General features: G+C 40.0%; 3 protein-coding genes across 3 annotated transcripts; 1 reads left to right on the top strand and 2 right to left on the bottom strand.

Annotated features, from left to right (window-relative positions):
* Window positions 1–9: 9 nt before the first annotated feature.
* Window positions 10–6613, top strand: cdc42se2 (CDC42 small effector 2). The gene is made up of 5 exons (XM_069693785.1): window positions 10–91; window positions 2292–2531; window positions 3039–3140; window positions 3235–3313; window positions 4284–6613. The coding sequence occupies exons 2-4, from the start codon at window positions 2478–2480 to the stop codon at window positions 3307–3309; spliced, it is 231 nt and encodes a 76-aa protein (XP_069549886.1). The 5' UTR covers window positions 10–91; window positions 2292–2477; the 3' UTR covers window positions 3310–3313; window positions 4284–6613.
* A 976-nt stretch (window positions 6614–7589) lies between these two features.
* On the bottom strand, window positions 7590–13164 carry LOC138618196 (interferon regulatory factor 1-like). Its single transcript, XM_069693780.1, has 7 exons — window positions 12612–13164; window positions 12316–12415; window positions 10159–10338; window positions 9885–10055; window positions 9715–9767; window positions 9367–9457; window positions 7590–8495 (listed from the first exon to the last, which is right to left on the bottom strand). The coding sequence occupies exons 1-7, from the start codon at window positions 12699–12701 to the stop codon at window positions 8377–8379; spliced, it is 804 nt and encodes a 267-aa protein (XP_069549881.1). The 5' UTR covers window positions 12702–13164; the 3' UTR covers window positions 7590–8376.
* A 1793-nt stretch (window positions 13165–14957) lies between these two features.
* On the bottom strand, window positions 14958–19767 carry LOC138618195 (uncharacterized). The gene is made up of 10 exons (XM_069693779.1): window positions 19600–19767; window positions 19442–19512; window positions 19233–19359; window positions 18957–19102; window positions 18716–18858; window positions 18439–18604; window positions 17268–17361; window positions 17059–17137; window positions 16430–16503; window positions 14958–16330 (listed from the first exon to the last, which is right to left on the bottom strand). Exons 1-10 carry the CDS (start codon window positions 19611–19613, stop codon window positions 15331–15333), a joined length of 1914 nt encoding a protein of 637 aa, XP_069549880.1. The 5' UTR covers window positions 19614–19767; the 3' UTR covers window positions 14958–15330.
* Window positions 19768–20433: the final 666 nt, after the last annotated feature.

Below are 20433 nucleotides of genomic sequence, written 5' to 3'. Positions count from 1 at the left end.
ACGGAAGTCGCCTGACGTAAACAGTGAGCGCAGTTCCTGGTTTTTTTTTTTAGTCCTCAGTCGAAGGTACGTTTTTCTCCGCCACCATCTGGTAAGTTTATTACCTTAAAATTAAAACAAATAACTGAAAAAAGACGCCCTATGTAGTCGGTAACAGTTACGTCAACATTAATCTGTTTCACAATCCGGTTTTTGTTGAACACTGTAATTACACTTTTCGCCGTCGGGCTCTGTTAGCTTGGTTAGCTGTCAGTGGGGGAGAAAAAAAAAAAAACAGACCCGCAGCTACCAGCGAGCTAGTGGATGTTAGCCCGCAAGGCTAACGGCGTTAGCAGCCGTCGAGGCTGACGCTGGTTCGCTGCAGGCGACGACCCCGATACGCTGAATATTCAGGTTCAATCAGTCGAGAAACACACCGGGACGACCGGGAGTGCTCAAATAGGATCTCCTCCTCCCCCTCCTCCTCCTCCTCCTCCCCGGTTTGTTCGCTCAGCTCGGACCTGTCGCGCGAAAATAGAGAAAGCGTGTTTGCCGCAGCGAAGTTACATAACCGCTCATTTGTTTGTAAATACCGATTACGTTTGTGTAAGTCGAGATGAGAGGCAGAGTTACTAATCCTGATCAGGGTTTCAGGTGTAATTAACGTCAACGTGAGCGTCTGGTCATGTGAATCAGCTGCACTCGGTGGTCGGTGTCACGCATCGAGAAATGTACTTTGTCAGCGAGGTCTTTTGCCTTTTGGCACATCGTTTGATCCTCCTGTCACCCGCGATTTGGCACCAATAATGGCTGAAAGAAGCCCTGATGCTGCCGAGTTCAATAAAACGCCACCAAAACCATTACACTCTCTCATTACTTTTTTTTTTTTTTTTTTTTTTTAATATCTAATCTCGCTGGGCGTTAATTATTATCTAAAAATGTTATTTTAAAAGTTTATCTGCATTTGCTTTGGTCCTGGTAAGCTAAATGCAAGAGGTTTGGGATGGCCTTATTGTTAACCCAGTTAATCTCCCTGTCCTGCAAACACTTGTCTGCTCATTGCATTGTAAGTATATCGAGTAGTTTATACATTTTTGCATTTAATTTTATTCGCATTGTGCAAAATCCCAACACAAGTTATCTCAAGGCACTTAACAGAGTTAAAAGAACCTAACAGCATTTTGCGGAGGAGACCGACAATTCAACAGTTCCCGCATGAGCGATAGCTGGAAGGGGGAAAAAACACACACAAAAAAACCCCTCCTTTTTAACAGGAAGAAACCTCTGCCAGAACCAGGCTGAGAGGTGGACTGCCGACTGTCCTGACTGGTTGGGGTGAGGCGAGAGGGACAGACAAAAGATCAGCATACAGATACACGGACAACAAACTGATGATTAGGCCGGTAACCATAGAAACGTGCAGCTCCAGAGGCAGGGATACCTGCAACAAACGACTAAAGCACAAACGGCTGCATAGCGAGATAACAAATAAAAAGCTATAGGGGGGGGGAGAAGGCATCGTGAGAGGCGAGGCTGGCATACATTTGTAGCATAGATTGATAAAGTAACTGTCTTGTCTATCTAGTCGTCATCCACCTTCTGGAGACCACGTGCTCCTAAAAACATGTTTCTCTCCAATTGTAGGAGGTATGTTGCAGCAGTGCAAAACAACGTGAAGTAGGAACAGCATCGACATTCTTTTGACGTTTTGTCACACGAGGCTCCACATTTTCTGTTTCCCTTTTCTATTGGTGAAATAAGCCTCGAGATGATTTTAGCTCCGGTGAGATGTTAATTAAAATGGGTACTTCATCGAGGCTGCAAACTGAGACATGGGCAGATGACCGATCCCATGGTTGTTTACCACTAGTGGGTGACAAAAGCGAAACTGTTTCTGATCAAACGGGCAGCCTCTATTTACTGTAGGTGGATGCTCAAGATCCTTTTATTGAAACGAGCAACACCCATTGACCTCATTTCTCTATTTTAAGCCAAGTCTCGTACAATGTTGCTCAATGCATAAATATTTGCATATGTGCAATGTAGTTCTGTAGATGTGCGTTTTAGTCTCTTTTTTTTCTTTTTTTTTTTTTTTGGGGGGAAGTCGAAATATATTCAGTAGATGTGTGCCTGTGACAGCAGTTCATTTTGAGGAAAACAATGGCTTTAAGAAACCTCATCGGTCACATGAGAACATGCATCAAGAGCCCACAAGTTGCTGATCCAAATCTGCGACTGCCTTAACGGTTAATTTGACGAAATGTATCAGAATTTACTCGTGATATTTGTCTGCTTTCTTGGCGTGTCGACAGGTGTGTGCTGCCCCGCGTTGGGAAAACAGTTCTTTACCAACGGTTTACCCCATAAAGACCAGTGGCCCGTGTCTGTCATCAGTTTCCGGTGCGTGCTTGTGGCTCCAACACTGAACAGGAAGACAGACGGAGAGAGACGTCTGAAGCGAGAGAGGAAACTGCTGCGGCTTCTTCGTCAGCCTCAGAATGACTGAGTTCTGGGTTTGCTTCAGCTGCTGCATTGCAGAGCAGCCACAACCAGTGAGTATGAAATGTGCTTGAAAGAATAACCAATTCACTCAATTTTTGATGAAGCTGCCTTGTTTTAGGTGGGGTTTTTTTTAGTTGGAATATGGGTTCATAAATAAAGCAGCCATCTCTGGTGTTTGGCAGTGTCTTGGACCAAACGGCTTCCTTTTACTGGTAATGTGATTGGGGGGGGGGGGGAATAGATCAAATAAAACGGTAGGACTTCCACCTGACCACATGTCTGGCACAACACATGCATAGTTTCAACACGGGACATTATTGTGACGGTGAACAATCAGTTGCTGCTCCTCCTCTATTTATTGGAGGCAGCCAGTTTGTCTGCTAACTGATATAATAAACAAAATTATGAGCACAGTTTCACTGCTTATGAAACGGTTTTAAGTACGAGTACGTTCTGTTTCAGCTTGTGGTGTTCTGCATGCGGTAATATAATTCCTGAATGTATTGAATGCTAGAACTACTGGTGATCTCAAAGTTTGTTATGATGCTCATTTTCAGAAGCGGCGGCGACGGATCGATCGCTCCATGATCGGGGAACCAACAAACTTTGTTCACACCACACACGTAGGCTCGGGGGACATGGGCCTGGGATTGGCATCAGTACGTTTATTTTATCCACTTTTCTGAGTTTTTAAATCAACAGAATACAGCAAACGTACGTTTTCAGTCAATTAACATGTCCGCCTTTTTGTAGGTTGACCTTGTTCAGGCCCAGATGAAATCTAAAGGGGGCTATGTGCATGGAGGTTCTGAAGGTTCTCAGTTGTAACGAGGTGAGAGACGCTGCGTCATCCTTACTGGAATTTATAATCAGCCACAGAATTTTCACTTCCTCAAAGCCATACAATCCCAACTCATGCTTGTTTTTAATGCAGATTGTGACGGTAAAAGGTCAAGTTTGGCTTTGAGGGACATTTTGATTACCTGCAGATTTTCTCTAAAACACCAGGTGTGATTATGCCAAACATATTCCTTTCCAACTTTTCACCGAGCAGCGCAGCATTCTTGATTAGGACTGACAAGCAAGCTGTAGTCTTTAATCAGTCAATGAAAGTATGTAGTTCCTCTGTGTCTCAGCGTGATGCAGGTCACAAGATATTATATTCAGCAATATCACACAGGGTTTGTGAAATTCGAGCCTTTGGCCTCTTTGATGATGAGAACAAACACCAGTGTTAGAATTTTTTTTTTAATTTTTTTTTGCTTTCCGTCTCAACTCCACCCATAATGTGTCAAAACAAATGATGGCAAATCATGCTTTACCCACAACGGCAGACCTGTCTTATGTGGCTTTGACAGGAAACAGGAGAAATGCTGCGCAGAACATATTTGTGCTGTATGTACTGTCATGTTGTATTTGGGGGAAATCTCTCCCTGCATGAAGGACTCAATGCCCTCTTTCAACTTGATTAGATTTCTTTGGAAGGGGACGTCACTTCAGTTCTCCTTGTGACCATGACTCGGCTACCAGTAAATAAGATTTATTTTTTTAGTTTGTTTGATTTGTTGTTCAACACTGGCCTAATTTCTGTCTGTAGAGGCATCTTTCTACAAGGCCTCAGGCAACTGATTAACTGTTAACGTTGCACTTTGCCTTGTTCATAAAACTCTCACTGGATGTTGCCATGGTCACCTTCACGTTTTTCATTTCAGGCCCCGTCACCCTTATAGGTGTTTCTTACGCACCCGTCCAATCAGTAGCACTTGTCATGCTAACATTTGTTCCACCTTTTCCCCTCACAGCTCTTCAGTCTTGTGGAAACTACTGTTGTTGATATGAGGAAGAATTTTCAAAAAGCAGTTCTGTCTGTAATGGACGCAGGACCAAAAGATAAAACTACTGCTTTCCCATGATGTTGTATATATTTTTATTTTCCATTCCTGTTTTTTTTTTTTTTTTTTTTTTTTTTTTTTTTTTTAAGCACTGCTATCCATTTGCTGCCATACTGTTGCACTGTAAAGAGTAACTGCTAAGAGTAGATAAGAGGGTTTAGAAAGCTCATGATCTCAGTCAGACGTATGCTTGTGTGTATGCATGAGAAAAATATTTTCAAAGATATTTGCTGTTGTAGCCCATTTGGATGCCTGTATTTATTTTCTGATTTGTAAACGGACCTCATGGTGGCTGGGCCACGCTGGAGATCATTCAGTTTCCTTCTTTATTCTCAGAGGTTTATCAAAGGACAGGTTGAGGTAGCAAGGCAAAAAGCGATATGTTAATTGTTTTATTCTGAGAAATACTCATGCCTCTCTGAGTGGCTTTCAGGGTTGATCATTGCTGTTTTGTAATAAACTTGAAATGAGTAGAGTACACTGGACCATACATTGTACACTCACACTTGCTTAGGAATTTTGCATTGATTTCAACTGTTTTTTTTGGTGTTTTTTTTTTTTTATATGCATTTAGATTAAACCATATAGAATTTTAATAAACTATGAACTTCCTAATCTGCCTTCTGAATTCATGTTCATTTTGTTTTAGTTGCAATTTAGAAGCTTAACGCTGCAGGTTCTGAGTATAGGATTTTTATTTTGGGGGGGTGGGGGGGTATTCATATTTTTGAGTGCATTTTCTTATTTTCGATGCTTGTGTACCGACAATAAGCCAAGAATTAAACGTGGAAGTAACCCGATCACTATTGCAAGCACTTCTACAAATGTGGGTTGAGTTTAATATAGTTGGCAGAATTCTTTTAGCTGCAGTTCTGCTACTGGCTGGATGCCCATCATATCCTCTTTGGTGAACTGCAGTTCTTTTTTTCTCTTGCAAAGTTTGTGTTACACGCTGTAGTCTCAGATATAGTGTGACTGATACGCCCACGATTTGAGAGGAGATGATTTTGTCTCCTGCAGTTCTTTTTGAACTCGCCTGTAATGTTTCTTAAAGCTAACAGATGCTGCTTAATGGCATTCAACCTGATGCGACCCACCTTTGCAGCAGTGTTTGGGGTTAACTTGCTTCATTTGATATTTTCATTGGAAGTTGTACATTATTTTGATGAAATTACACAAAGTATTAACTCACCCTCTATGGACATTATTTTCAGTTTGACAGTTTTTCTTGTTTGTGCAAGCAGTTTTACCTTTTTCTTTTAAACACATACTATTTTCCTCTCTTGGGGGGAAAGTATATACATGCAGCTCTCATAGCCTGATATTGCTGGTTGTCAGTTATTTCAGTGATCAGACTCGAGCTGATGTCTTTTCATTGACATTGACATTTTCATCCCGTAGTATTGTAAATTATGTCAGAGGATCCATGGAAAATATAAATCAGAAAAAAATGGTGAAAAAAAAACAGCAGGCCGGGATCCTCTAACACACGTGATTGATTGTCCTTCATGTACGTCCTCTGATTGACGATATTTCAACAACAGAATGTGTTGAATGTATTAAGTCGAGCATGTAGATTGGTGTTAAATGAGTGATATTGTCAAACTATTGATGGTACAAAAAGAATGAAATATTTGTTGTTGGTACCAGGCAACATAAGATACCCTAATGGATAAAGTCACATTTGTAATATCATTTACAGCCTTAACACCTCTGGTAACCACCTTCCCAATATTCCCTGACAGATTTAGAGATTCATAAGGTTAACATGTTGTCACATAGATCTGTTCCTGTTTCAGTGTCTCTGTAGCTCTGTAGTTATTCCTGTGTGACGACAGATCCACATATATGTAGTCTATAGTTTGGGTTTTTTCAGCTCTGGGTTAAATGCTGTAGTAAATGCAGTCATACTGGGATTGCAGTATATCATGTGACCAGCAGGCTGTGCTAGACTGGTTGAATGTGACTTGTAACTTTCATTTTGGGGATTCCTACCATAGGACTTATTTTATGATGATATTGTAAATACACATAAAAGTGATGGAACCATGGTTTATATGTATTCAGATTCAAACATAGTTTTGGTGACTTTTCTGTATGACATAACAAGGAAGGAAGAGTTGGCACAGTATTTTTTTTTCCCCCTCAGGATCTGCCTAATATGTAGTTCCCACTTCAAAGGGAAATTCATCTATCTTTTCTGCATTTTTCAGAAGAAACAAATAAATGTTATATGTTGATGTTTGACCAACTGTGTATTCATGTTTTCACTTTGGGAGGAGAACAAAGGTGTTGGAGGAAGTGCACAAACCTTTCTACTTCACCAAAAGTGACAATAAGGCAATTTAAAAGTACTCCAGCACAAGTAAAAGTCCTGAATTCAAAACAGTCTTTTTGTCAAAATTGTATTAAAATGATCAAAATCATTCATTGCACAAAAATGGTCCCTGCCATTAATGTGTACATTATTTTTCTAATAGAATGCATTTTTTAATTGTGAATGCTATTGGATCTTACTGTTGCAGCTGGAGAGGTGAAGCATAAATTATCAAGTTAATTTCTCTAGTGCTTCCCAGCCTAGGGGTCAGAGCCAGAACGCCCTTCAAGCTTAATGTTGGGGGGTCATGGAATGATAAATAGAAGAAAAAAAAGAAAAAAAATTTTTTTACTTGTGTTACATAAAACTGAACTCTTTAAGTCTCAAATTATCTTTCAAACTACAACTCCTAGATGCTTTATCTGAAATGTGGCCCAAAATAGAAACACCTTTCTTTTTTTTTCTTAGGTCTGTGGGCAAAAATGTGTCAAAAGAAACTGATTTTGAATCGCATTTTAATTTCTCTCCTTGAATATTTGGATTTAAGATCTTAAATGGTGTAATTTGAATTTGTACTATCTAGTCTCACTAATGATATTTAAATAAGGATTAAAGGAACATGGTATTTGGCTTCTCTTCATTTATCACATCCATTTCATGGGAGGGTTGACCATAGATGTCTTTCATATTCCCTTGCTGCATGTAGATTTCATTCAATTAATACACAAAGCTACCTGTTGAGAACAAATCTAAGCTTTACGTCAAGACAAACAAATTGCGATTTGAAGCATCTCCACACTCCATGCTCCTGAGTAGTGCAGTCAATAATGATTCTTTACAAAAAAATGTGCAAAAAAAATAGAGTGAAGAAGATTTTCAAAATGAAGACAAAACTCAGCTTTTAAACTCAGGAATTATGTTTATTTTTGAATACATAAACAGGTTGAACAGACTCCTGACAAGGCCTTGCACTTTAGAAGCTTCTGCATTTTGTAACATCAGGGACAAACTGTACCTGTTGCTGCAAAAAAGGAAGGAAAAAAAACAAACATATCAAAGGTCATGGTGTATCTCATGGTGAAAATCTGAAAAACGGGTAAAAATAAAGGCAGAAAGATTGTGGAATGACAGACATATGGACAAAAGATATAGCATATATACTTGTATTCCACCTTAAGTACGCTTCTTGTAAATGTACACAACACATGGGAGCTTTAAACTCCAATCACAAACACAAACCTACCAACTGTGACATGTCCAGCCTGTTTGTTCAGCACTTTATCTGCTGTTAATGGGCTAAGCATCCAGTCAAACTCGGAGAAAGAGGGGAGCAATAACTGATCCTGCACTGAGGCGAAATGAGATCTGTTGACTCTGTAAGCAGTGGTGTGAGCTTGGTGTCATTTCACTGAGTTTGAGGCTCTGAACCATATAGTGATGATGACAGAGGTAAAGCTTGGCTTGGAACAGGATCTTCATCAGCATGCTCAGCAGTGAGGATGACCGACCGACTGACTGACAGAGCAATAATCTCCGTCCCCTTCCCTTCTCTCGTTTCGGTCTTTCAGTGGTCAGCTCGGCAGAGAGACAGCACGAGGAAAACAGCTGAAGGTTTAGAAAAGAAGCCTCAAAGAGAACCTGCCTTTATTCAAATATGCGGTAAGAGAAGAAGCCATTGGTGCACAGCTACGGCATCAGTGTTTGCTGATGTGTGGACCAGTCAGTGAGTTCTTTGACGTAGTTTGGACCAAGCAGATCGCTGTAGTTTTCTGTGTGCAGAGGGTACGGGCTATCATCTCCAGTACCTGGGGAGCACAATCAATCAATTAATTAATCTGACTTTTTGCATATCACTTTTCTTACGAACACAATTAACACAAACTGCTTTACGCAACAAAAACAAACACACACCCTCCCCCTTCACCTCCCAATCAAAGCAAAGCAATAAATGAAGGACTGAATAAAAACAGGAAAAGAACATCACAGGAAACGGTAGTCATAGAGCAAACAAATCTGAAATGATAAAACAACAAAATAACATTTAAACACACATGCAAAGAGAGACAGAGTCGGGAACTCGTAGCTCTCTTTGAAGCATTTATGCATTTAAATGTATACTCTTTTCAACTGAAAAGCTTAATAAGCAGACTTGCCAGAGCTAAATTAAAGAGGCTGTCAGTAGTTTAAATGATGAGAAGCCAGCATGCTTTTTGAGATGGAAATGTATCATGTAAAAATTAAAATGTGGAATAATGTGTTTTATTATTGAAGACAATAAAGCAATAAAGTAATTATATCTCGCCAATATTTTTAGTCAAATCGTCAAATTTTTAACAAAAACAGCAAATCCACTGAACAAAAGGAAATATGTGAAACAATATGTATTTTATTTCACTTATTTCCATTGTTTGGTTTGTTTTTATTTATACATTTAAAATGTTCTATATTTTTGCATGGGTGCATTAATCTGTGAACACCATAAAAGCCTATTACTCATGCAGTCCGATAATTGTTTTTAATTAGCTCTACTCGTCAGTTCTTTGAAGAAATCATAGAACTGTTAGCTGATTATGAATTCTTTGAATAATTCACAATTCGCTAATTCTCGTACTGAGAATATGAAGAAGTCAGGGACAGCCGTAACACACACGCAGATACAAAATCATAGTGTCGTACAGTGCCAGTGGTCCCACAGAGTGTGTGTTTTCCATCCTCTCTGCTCCGCTGTCTGATTCCAGAGGTCAGCGTTGCTTAAGTGGTCCATGAGCTGAGGGAGACAAAACACGGACGGTCAATTAAAACAGACGTGTGGAGCACCACTACAAAACAAAGACAATCCCAGTTATATGCAACTGATCTCTAGCCAGTTAAGTCAAATAGGATGCCGTTTCATCCAGTAACAATTGCTTCTCCTTCTTGTCTTTAGCGGATCCATCATTAGACTCAGAGAGTCTCCGGGACAGAAAAGAACAATCAGTGTTTGATCAGAAAACCAAAGCGGTCGGTGGTATAAAGATGCGGTACCTTAAAGACAGCCTCATTCTGTTCCTGGTCCTCTGGTTTTGCCTCCCACATCCCTGCACGACAACAATAGCTTATCATACCGCGTCTACAGAGGCAGTGCCTTTCATTATCGACATCCGCAACAGTAACACTTTATCATCATCATCATCATCATCACCACCACGTCTCACCGTGTGTTTGAGTGCTGTTAAATGCATGTTCTGCAGCAGTCTCCTTCTGTGGTGTGTCTGCGTCGGGTCTTGTTGTTGTGGGTTGCCAAGTGTGCGCGGTGTGTGTATCAGCAGGAGGGCATGCTTCTAAACTGGTGTGTCGATCTCTGGGTCTGCTGAACAACCGCAGCCCTGAGAGAGAGGGACGGGACGGGGACGGGGACGGGACGGCAGAACCGTCAGGGGATATGTTTACACGTGACGTGATGAATCCAGTCGAAGCGTGATTCTTTACCTCTCCTGCGTCGGTGTGTTTGTGAGCTGGGCAGCATCCTGTACACTCTGTAGGCATTGCTGCCTCTCTTCCTGCTGTGCTCCCGCAGCTCACAGATGTCGGGCAGAGAATTCAAGGCACAGCGGAAATTTGCCTTCCACGTCTTGGGATCTGGTCTGTCTTTGCCCGGGCGGTACCGTCCTGAGGTGACCGAGTATGGAGACAAACGTTACTTTGTTTTATTAAAAAAAAAGTGTCATTTGTCAATAAAAGGAACAACAAATATCAACTAACAGGTATATACATTAATGTCAGGATGGATTCAGTATTTTTTGTTGTTGTTGTTGTTGTTTTTTTTTTAGCTTAAAGTGTCACAATCGTTTTCACAGTAGAAAACATTATCTGTCACCAGCTGGCAGACCGTCTATCATCAACCCTACTGTAACGTGACTTCGTCCAGTGTGTTGTCCTTTCTTAAATTTAGCACCACGGCGTGATTTGGCTCTCAGCCAGTCCTCTGAACATAATTGTTAGCTTTAGTGATGAAGTCACTGGAGCTTTAAGATCCACTATGGATCATTTACAACAGACAAGGGCTAACAAGACTTAAAGGAGCACATGGAGCAGCGGCTTTATTTTACACGTCGCAACCTTCCACACTCATTAGTAACATGAAGAGCTTTCGCAACTTTTGCTTCGAAGACCATCTAAAGTTTTTGACAGCACTGAGCGATATTCATATATTTGGTGTACTTTTGTGTACGTATTTGGTTTACAGCTTTGTTTTATCAAAATATTTTAGATACTGAGCTAAATCTTTACAACTCACCCAATCTAAACGATATCTACTTTTATATTCTTAGCTGCTGATGTTATTCCAAATCTTGCGAAGAGGATTAATGTTGTGCTTTGACAGCAATATGATCTCCCTGCACATATATTTTCCATGATCTGATGCAGCCACAGTCACAAACCATGACTTTCCCAAGACAGAAATATGTACTGCGTTTTACTGTGTGTGTGTGTGTGTGTGTGTGTGTGTGAGAGAGAGAGAGAGAGAGAGAGAGAGAGAGAGAGAGAGAGAGAGAGGACTTTACTGAACTAATTACTCAGAATAGAGCATTAATTACCTGGTTATCATAATGTGAAACATAAATGTTTGTCATGTGGATTCTGGACACTGTAGTCCACAAGAAAACAAAACCAATCACATGATGAGATTTGTTTGATTGAGCAGGTCATCATTAATCAGACAGCTCAATACCTTCTTATGGCACAAAGCTGTCTGATTAATAGTCAGGTAAGGAATGGACTGCAGATTCCTAACATCTTCACTGTTAATGGCTTCTGTGTAGCCTATTTGAACCTATTTATATGTTTAATTGGCTTATACTTGTTGCTGTGAGGCACTCCTGGTTTAGCTGGAAAGGGCTTTATGACAGGAATGTGGCAGATCAAGAAAGAATAATACAACCATAGCAGCTCTTCACTGGAAACACTGCTCCAATAAAATCAAATTGTGGTGGTTGAAAAAACAAGCAACTGCTGAACTTTAAAAAAATTTATATTTGCTCCTAAAATTATGTAAACTCGAGACTCTACACTTTACTGGAGATGTATTCTTTTGTCTTCATGTTTTGTTTTATTTTTAGTGAAGTAATCCTGTAAAAACATACGATTTTCAGGGGCATCCTAACCTCCTTTAACAGATCCCTGACCAAACTTGTAACAGAAACACTGTAAAGACAGGGTATGATTGTATCTTAACCACCAAAGTCCAGCAAAAAGAAAAATTAATACCAAATTCATTAGTTCAAATACATCTATATTTGGTGTCTTTGAACACCACAAAACTCTCTTTTTCTAGGACAAATCACCTCAACATACAGGGCTGGGCAACATTACAGTATTATTGTTACATATTATTCTTTATTATATTGCAAATATTATTGTTTATATGTTATCCACGCAAATTGGAATTACAAACTGAAAAATTACAATCTGACTCCAATACTCCATTCTGCTTGTGGGCTTTTTCTACTGTGATTTTACCTCTACTATGTTTCCCAGCATCAAAACATCAGTATGCAGTTGTAAACATGCACAACAGTGCAACAGATGGATAAAAAGCCCAACCCACTAAAGCAAACCTCATTTGTATTTGTGTGTGACTCTTACCAGTGTGCATGGCCCAACTCCTGAAGAGCGTAGCATCTCGGTCAATACTCCAGCCATGACGGGCTGCATGTTTCCACGGGATTTGGAAGATTTGTGCCGACTAGAAAATTGAATGTAGTTAGTTGCATTGTTTCCAAAAGTATTTCACGATTTACGTTTTATTCCGTGTACGCTGCCTAATGTGATTTCACCTATTTGAACTCAGGTGTGTCTGCAGGTCTATGTGTGTGTGTGTGTGTGTGTGTGTGTGTGTGTGTGTGTGTGTGTGTGTGATGAGGGTAAGATGGAGGGTCTACCTGGTCCAGCCAGCTGACTCCTGGATACCTCCCAGACTGAATCTGCTCCTCCAGCCACGGCCTCAGCCTCAACCGGCCTGCTTGTTGCATGCTGCAGTCAGAGCTTCAGGTGTGCAGAAAAGGTGGTTGCTACAGAAGCCTCACTGTCTACACTGGAGTTTCAACGATAACAGAAAATTTCTCAGGAGCTCAGATTAAATCAGAGGTTACCCTGGGGCACCGTTCCTGCTCAACTGCGTTCTTCCAATCAGACCTCACAGTAAAACAATCTCTCTCTCCTCCTCCAATAACCTCTACACTGCTTGAGTGGCTCTTCTAGTTACAGGAAACACTGTTCTCCTAATGAGTGAAGCATGATGTGGATTTTTAAGGAGGTTTCTAACGTTTTTTTTTCTCAATTTTCACATTCTGAGTCAAAACTGTTCATTATTTTTTTTTTTAAAAATTTTTTAAGTTTAGTTTTTGTGTGTGTGGTTTTACATGAATCCCTGTGGCAGCAGTGAGACAGTGTGTTCATGTTAAGGCCACCAGAAAGAAGCAGAATCATCTGTTGCATTAATTGTATAGATTATATGAAAACGACACAAAGTTTAGGTAAGAATAATCCTTTCAAACCTGTGTCTCCTTTTTGAACATGCTGTTTAATCCAGATCCATATCGAGAACATTTATCACTGAGAGGTGGAAATTGCTATGTAATATATATTATAGTATTTTTACATACCTCACCATTTATGTCTTCTATTTTAGTGGCACAGCAGTAATATTCTGTTACTAAGTCATTCTCATGGTAAACATGTAGAAATGAATCAATATTTTATATAGATATAGTCAAGGGGAGCTATTCTCATTGAATGTGTCTTTAATTGGGCTGATTGGTTCCATCCTCCAAGCTGGCCTGTAACCAGGTCAGCTCTACCCAGTTCTTATTGGGCTTTCCCCTCTCCAGTTCCAACCAGCCAAGATGTTTCCTTGTGAAACTAAATCTCTAAATTGATCCAACAACACAGGTTTCATAGGGGTGGAATTTGGTTGAATATTTTTTTTTTCCTCCTATCTGATGCTAAGTTAGGAGGCATTTTAGTACCTTGTCTTTTTCTTCTTTTTTTGTTTGAGTGGGTAAGTCCAAGTCGCTCAGGTTTTGTTTCCTTTTATTTCCTGTCTTGCTGTTAACCCACCTTGAAGCCGAGAGATTTAAATAAACATTTTAATAGGCTGCCATTCTCTTGTTGCTGGTGGTTCTTGGGGCTGGGAAGAAGGGAGTCTCATTTTTACGTTGTACAAGAGTTTCCCCAAAGGCAGGTCCTAACCCAAAACATTTAAAGTAAAAGAAAATCCATTTCAAAACATTGGTACTTGCGTACCGTGCTGTGAACAGATCGGGTCCAGTCTACATCCAGGACATGGTCCAACCTTGCACCCCAGCCCGTTCCCTCCGCTCTGCATCGGCCAATCAGCTTGTTGCTCCCTCACTGTGAGCTAAACACTCTACAAAATCATGACTGTTTGCTGTCCTGGCTCCTAAATGGTGGAATGAGCTCCCCAACGACATCAGGACAGCAGAAACTCTGTACATCTTCTGCCGCAAACTAAAAACACACCTCTTCCGACTTTACCTTGAATAGTAGAACTTTAGTAGCGCTTAAAATGACACTTACTGATAGCACTTTGTAGTTTGGCTTTCTTGAAGAAAATTGTATTTTCTTGATTCCTGTTGTTCTGGGTTTTGTACCCTCATGGTTGAAATGCACTTATTGTAAGTCGCTTTGGATAAAAGCGTCAGCTAAATAAAATGTAAAGGAAATAGCTTCGTTAAAAACCCTGCAGCAATGTCTTTTTGAAGTGAATGCAACTTAGAATATTCCTAGGCCACAGCTTTTATTTGATGCATTTTCTACAAAGGAAATCTGTCTTAGTAACATTTGAGTTACTTAGAATTACATCATTTCTTTTCATTGAAGTTCCTCTGTGTAGCAAATGTTTACAATTTAAACATTTACTCAGGAAATGGCTCAACACTTCCAGAGAAGAGTAATGGGGAAATAGTTTCACAACCAGCTCTGTTGCTCTGCTACTCTGTTGGCAGATGGTTGTTGAGTCTTGTTTCAGTTGCAGAATTCAGTCTGTCCCAGTGTATTTTTTCCTTTATGTGTTCAGTATTGATGGCCAATTCGGCTAAATACGAGATTCTCTTTTGATCAATCTCCTGGTCCGATCAGGCTCGATGAGATTTAAATAGCTCTTCAGCCTTTAACCCTGACTGCAGACTTAACTCCTACCGCAGCTTAATGATCAGACATTCAGACAGATTTCTTACAATATGTTTGCACTTTTAAGGAATGCATTTTACATGAGCTACACAGAATTAAATGTAAAAAACAAATGACTTATATTTCTTTTAATCAATCCCAAAATAAAGCAAACAAAAAAATATCTACGACAGCCTTTGATGTAGGCACTTTACAACAAAGTAAACCGTCTCAGCTCAAGGTCCATTTAGTAACAGCTTACAGTCATATCGTATGACCTTCATCCCATAATGTTGTCATTGAAAAAGTTCAGTTATTCCATAAATTATATATATAAACATGACATCATCTACTTTTAAGGTGACATTAAACCGTCAAAACATCAGGACCAACGACTAAGTGCCTTTTATGGTGCGATTGTTTTTCTGCTGTTTCCAAGTTCAAGAATGATCTCTGAAACCTCTGAAGCTGTCACACACTCTGATAGCCGCTCACTGTGATTATTGGCATCGACTGGTCAGCAGACATCATAGAGAGTAACGGTGTTTGGAGCACAGAGAGACAATGGACACTCTGCGCATTGTTAATGAAACCTGGAACAACTGGGTTGATGACTGAGTCCTCCTGATATTTGTCTGAATGTTGCTCGTGCTCACCACTCCTCTGCTCTAGAGACAAATCATCATTTTGCCCCAACAGACTTTGAAATGGCCGGTAGTCATCTTCCACTGGAGGAAAGTTGCATGAAGACCCTGCAGGTGCACTGCCGTAGAAGCTATTTTGACCACATGCGGTGGCCTCTTCACTTTTGCTATTTAACTTTGTTGCACCACTGACCTCAGAGCTCTCACACCCAGCCCCAACCTCAGACGCAAGATCACAGGGTCTGGCTGTGTTGGTGCCACTAGAGTTGGTGGACAAGCTGGCGTCTTCTGCATATGACAAGCTCCCAGAATCTGATTTACATTGCTGATAGGACATGTCTGTTGGCACAAGAGAGGAAACCACTGGTGGTAAAAGAACATCTTGCTGTGCAGGAAGCAGACAAGCTGGCACCTGCTGGTCAGGACAGTTCTCCATGTTGGTCTCGCTGGGACAGTATGCAGAGTCACAGGGAATTACAGCCTGCATCTGGACCTCAGAGCTGTCCACCTGGTGTTGACAGCTGGGAATGAGAGTGAAGTAAGTTTTATTGTCAAAGCCAGATGATCCAAAACTCACGTCATCATCTCTGAAACTGCCTGGATTGCAGGGAGGGGAGACTAATCCACTGTTCTTGTTTGATTCAGTGTTGATGATCAGCGGTGATATGGGGCTGATATTAGGAAAGGCTTTACAAAGGGCATTCTGAACAATAGCTGTAATGTCAATAGGCTCCGTGTTAGCATAACTGAGACACGAGGACCCCGTGTTGATTCCACTGCTTTGCTGAAAGCTCCCACTGCTAGTGTCTGTCAGTGACATCTTCGACCTGCATAAAGAGAAACGGCTGCTTAAACTGAAAATATAATCACATAAATCCTTAAGAAAATGTGTTGTTTTGTTGATGCATCAGTGCAGCCATACTAACCATGGTTTGCTGTCATCTGGAAGAAGAGACTCGATCCAGACAGAGGAGATGATGGGCGGCACAGGCTTGAAGACCTGAAACAAGGACAATTCAATTTAAATGGAAAATCACTTGTCATGTTTCTGAAAATATCTGGATTATAATCTTTAGAATATCTGTTCTACTTGGTTTGGTGACCTTTGTGGTTACCATGGTAACATCAAGTGCAGTGTCCACTTCGTCAGAAAAACAACAGAAGAGCAAATGGTTGATCTGTTTACAGAGCAGCCTAACAAACTCATGTTGTTCCAGTTTAAGAAATATTTGTAGGCACAATCTGATTTCATACTGCACACAGCATGAGTAGTTTTCCACAGTAAAGTATTGGTGAGCCTGGATTACATGCTGCATAGTTTCCTGTGAACTCCTCATGTGAGATGGGATTCTGAATCCAGTGCAGGGATGGCAGACCCCACCACTAGCAATTAAAACTATTACAAACATAAATCTATTGAACAGCTACTGGTAAAAAAGAAAAGAAAAGTTGACCAAAAATAAAATGACTTCATTAAATCTTAAAGACTTCCATGAAATCCTTTCATGTTTATGTGTAATTATATATACATATTATTACTTTACATGTGTCTCACCTCTTGCTCGCCTGTATGCATATTAGGAAGTTTTGGATTTGGATATTTGGCAACTGTATCCAACCACTTTGTTTTGATCCTAAAATCAAATCAACAAAACGACACATAAACACAATAAGACAGGAGTAACAATATTTAAGGGGAAAACCCCGTCGTGTTATGCACTGACAGACATAAGGCAAAAGCCTTTTTTTATCTGCATGACTTACTTTACAAAGCAGTAATATATAGCAGCGCTGAGAATGACTGCAGCAATACTGAGACTGATGGTGATAGCTAAATGCATCGGGTAAGAAGAGGCAGCTGTGAAGAAAAAAAAAAAATGTTTGTCAGATTTATGCAAGTCCCTCCCTTATCCTCAGGAGAGGGGATCATTTCAATGTCATTCTTTCATGACAATGATATGTTGTCTCTCTAATTTCTTTGATTTTAAGTCCACCCCTCTAGCCGGGGCCTTTGAGTTGAGTTGGTACAGAGCAGGCAGATGGTTCTTGTGAAGTTGTTGCCGCAATGCAATGTCATTTGGCAATACAGTGACCCCTCGTTTTTCGCGGGGGTTACGTTCCAAATAGAAACCGTGATAGGCGAAATCCGTGAAGTAGTAACCTTTATTTTACAATTGAAATAGATAGAACTGGACATTAAATATATCTACGTTACATATAGTCGTAATGTGATTTCAATGCACGATGCAAATCCGTGAAGCAGCAAGACCGTGAAAGGTGAACCGCGTTATAGCGAGGGTTCACTGTACACTGTAATTTGAGTACACATTCCGGCTTGATTACCATGTCACATAAAACAAATATTTTATGTGGAAATAGCAGCCTGATCCTGGGTCAGGTACTCTACGCTGCACAAGTAAAAAAAAAAAGAAAGTAAAATCCCACATATAGTGGCTTTGAATCATGAGAACCGTGTGGATGATTGATAAAAGAGACATCATTTTGTGTTCATTTCATATTTGGTTATTAATTTTTCTTCTATTTCAGAATCCATGTGTTGGAAGTAGTTTAACTTTTACCAATAGAATTTACAGATGGCACACATTTTGGTGGGACTTCCTCTTGCTGGTTTAAAAGCTTCTATAGTTCAAGTGACAGTCATGGTGGATGTGCAATAACTGACACTACCAAACTGTATTTAAATATGAGGAACAGCTAATTAGTTAGTTAATATTTTGCTGTTTTAGAGCAGATGAAAAACTGGACAAAGATTAAAAATAAATAGATGATAGTTTACAAGCCATTTAACTCTTCCATTTTGAGGGTACTAGAAATAAAATAAAATACAACATAATACATATACATTTGAAGGCTCCTAAGATGATGAAGAAATATAGAATATAGTGTATCAAAAGGACCATAAGGCAACACTTACGGGTTTTGAATTCAAACCCGCTGCTGCTGTCACTGAACTTGTCGCTCCAATTTGTGAAGCTTCTCACGCTGACCACATATGTTGTGCTTGGTTTCAAGTCTTGACCAAGTATTTCATAGTAATTCAGTCCTTTAACTGTGCCTGGTTTGAAAGTGTCAGATGCGTGCTGAGGAGAAAAAAAGAGTTTTGCAATCATAGTTCATTTTTCAAACAGAAGTAATCACTCCCACGTTTACGTCTCCAGGACAAATGTGTAATTTAGTGACATTACTCCTACCTTTTTTGTGTCTCCTTTTATATTGTAAGTCACTTCTGCATGTAGGCTGTCACTGACAAAGCCCTTCATGTTTGTGTCCCACATAACTCCAAATTTCCCATTTGATTCATTCACTGAGATGATTTTTGGAGTTTTAGGTTTCACTGTACAGAAGTGAAAACAAGAAAAGTGAGGTGAATCATCCAGTCTATTTCGTGCAGCTCCAGATTTATGGACTTTAAGTGAACTGAAGTCAACATACTGCTTTCTCTGATGCTGATCATTTTCAACTCCATCTTCTCCCCTTCTTTCCAGACTGATGCTGTGTGAGTATGCCCTGAGATAAGCATCATTTTGATAGAGCAACAACACCTTCTGTTACACAGCTTAAAACGGCAACTCTTCTCACTGTGGAGTACAAGGTAATAGTTTAACATAGCTCTGAATACATTAACATAATCAAATTTCTGGCTTCCCAGGTTGATTCAACTGAATTTAATACCCTGGAAATAATAATAATAATAATGAAACTACTCACCTCAACAAACCATTTTCCACGAGAGTCAAATTGTATTCAGTGCAGTTTTGTCCTTCCAGCTGGCAAAACATCAGCTCTTCATAGTCGTTGGTACAGTCAAGATGTAGGCCTGTTTCATTAGTAACTCCTGTACAAAACATAGGCTACGTTACACGAAGAGCCTGGTTATGAGCTATTACAGAGATGTACTATGTACCCACTGTACGTACCATGGAGCGCTATCACAGGGGCGATATGTCCTAAAAGAAGCAGGATAAAAGACACCCCGTCGCCAACTCGTCTGGAATTAAACACAAGAGGTAATGTTTTTCTTTTATGCGACCAAGTTAAAGATTAAAGCAAGACAATTTCCAGTATCTGATATTACCTCTTTAACTCCATGATGCGACGATTTATTCCATGTATCTCCCTCGGAAACAACAATCGGACTCAGCACAGCCCGTACTGTGTACGCTCGAGTCTCACTCTTCCTGAAATGGAAAACGGTTGCTGGAAATGGTGCGCAACGATCATTCCGTGGAAGTGCCTCCCATTTCCTCAATGAACAGAAAAGAGGATGGACGTGCGCACTTCAGCCGAGAGTTGATTTGTAGAAAAAGAAAAAGAAAAAAAAAGAAAAAAAACAACTGCATTTGAGCAACTGAAACATGATCCAAATAGGAATTGCGGAAATGATGGATGATGGTGTTGGACTAATGGCTTAAAGAGGTAGAGGAATGACTGACTCAAGGATTGATTGGCATTGTTCGCTTTCTGGCAGCCAACTTCAGCTCCATTTAAGACATATTTCACATCATATTGTTAGTTTTAAGCCTGATGTAAAACAAATCTTGGGTAACACAGGTAAATGCCTATCACCGAGAAGATCACGATTACTTTGCAGACTATTCATGATTAGCCTTCATGCTGTTGTAAACGAAAACAAGAACAAAAATCACGTTAAAAAAAAAACAACTATTAACGTTTAAAACAAGACACAAGATTGCAGTAAATTAAACTTTTATTTCTTGATACGTTCTGTTAAATTTATATCCAAAATGGAAAGACGAAGAGTTTGATAAACTTGTGACTGGGACATACACTGAGCACCTTTAGTCATCCTGACTTAAAAGGTGAAGAAATGTGTGCATGTCTTTGTCCTCGTCACAGCCCCTGTGCCCACCAGAGGTCCTCAGTCTGTCTCTCTCACGCCTTTGGTCTA

Source organism: Brachyistius frenatus, unplaced genomic scaffold (assembly GCF_029030835.1).
Source record: "Brachyistius frenatus isolate BFR_SWC_R1_liver_20210118 unplaced genomic scaffold, ASM2903083v1 Contig_15, whole genome shotgun sequence".
In the NCBI taxonomy this organism is placed as follows: domain Eukaryota; kingdom Metazoa; phylum Chordata; class Actinopteri; family Embiotocidae; genus Brachyistius; species Brachyistius frenatus.
Note: the sequence above shows the minus strand (reverse complement) of the source record. Positions and strands in the feature narration are given on the sequence as shown.

Bases quoted from the DNA above. Each gene is read 5' to 3' on its own strand.
- cdc42se2 (XM_069693785.1), top strand. From the start codon at position 2,478: ATGACTGAGTTCTGGGTTTGCTTCAGCTGCTGCATTGCAGAGCAGCCA. The intron at 2,532-3,038 runs GTGAGTATGAAA...GCTCATTTTCAG, and splicing joins TTGCAGAGCAGCCACAACCA to AAGCGGCGGCGACGGATCGA. The intron at 3,141-3,234 runs GTACGTTTATTT...GCCTTTTTGTAG, and splicing joins TGGGCCTGGGATTGGCATCA to GTTGACCTTGTTCAGGCCCA.
- LOC138618196 (XM_069693780.1), bottom strand. From the start codon at position 12,701: ATGCAACAAGCAGGCCGGTTGAGGCTGAGGCCGTGGCTGGAGGAGCAG. The intron at 10,056-10,158 runs GTAAAGAATCAC...CCTCTCTCTCAG, and splicing joins AACACACCGACGCAGGAGAG to GGCTGCGGTTGTTCAGCAGA. The intron at 9,768-9,884 runs GTGAGACGTGGT...GTTGTCGTGCAG, and splicing joins TAACAGCACTCAAACACACG to GGATGTGGGAGGCAAAACCA.
- LOC138618195 (XM_069693779.1), bottom strand. The intron at 19,360-19,441 runs GTACGTACAGTG...TGTTTTGTACAG, and splicing joins CCCTGTGATAGCGCTCCATG to GAGTTACTAATGAAACAGGC. The intron at 16,504-17,058 runs GTGAGACACATG...TCCTTGTTTCAG, and splicing joins TGCATACAGGCGAGCAAGAG to GTCTTCAAGCCTGTGCCGCC.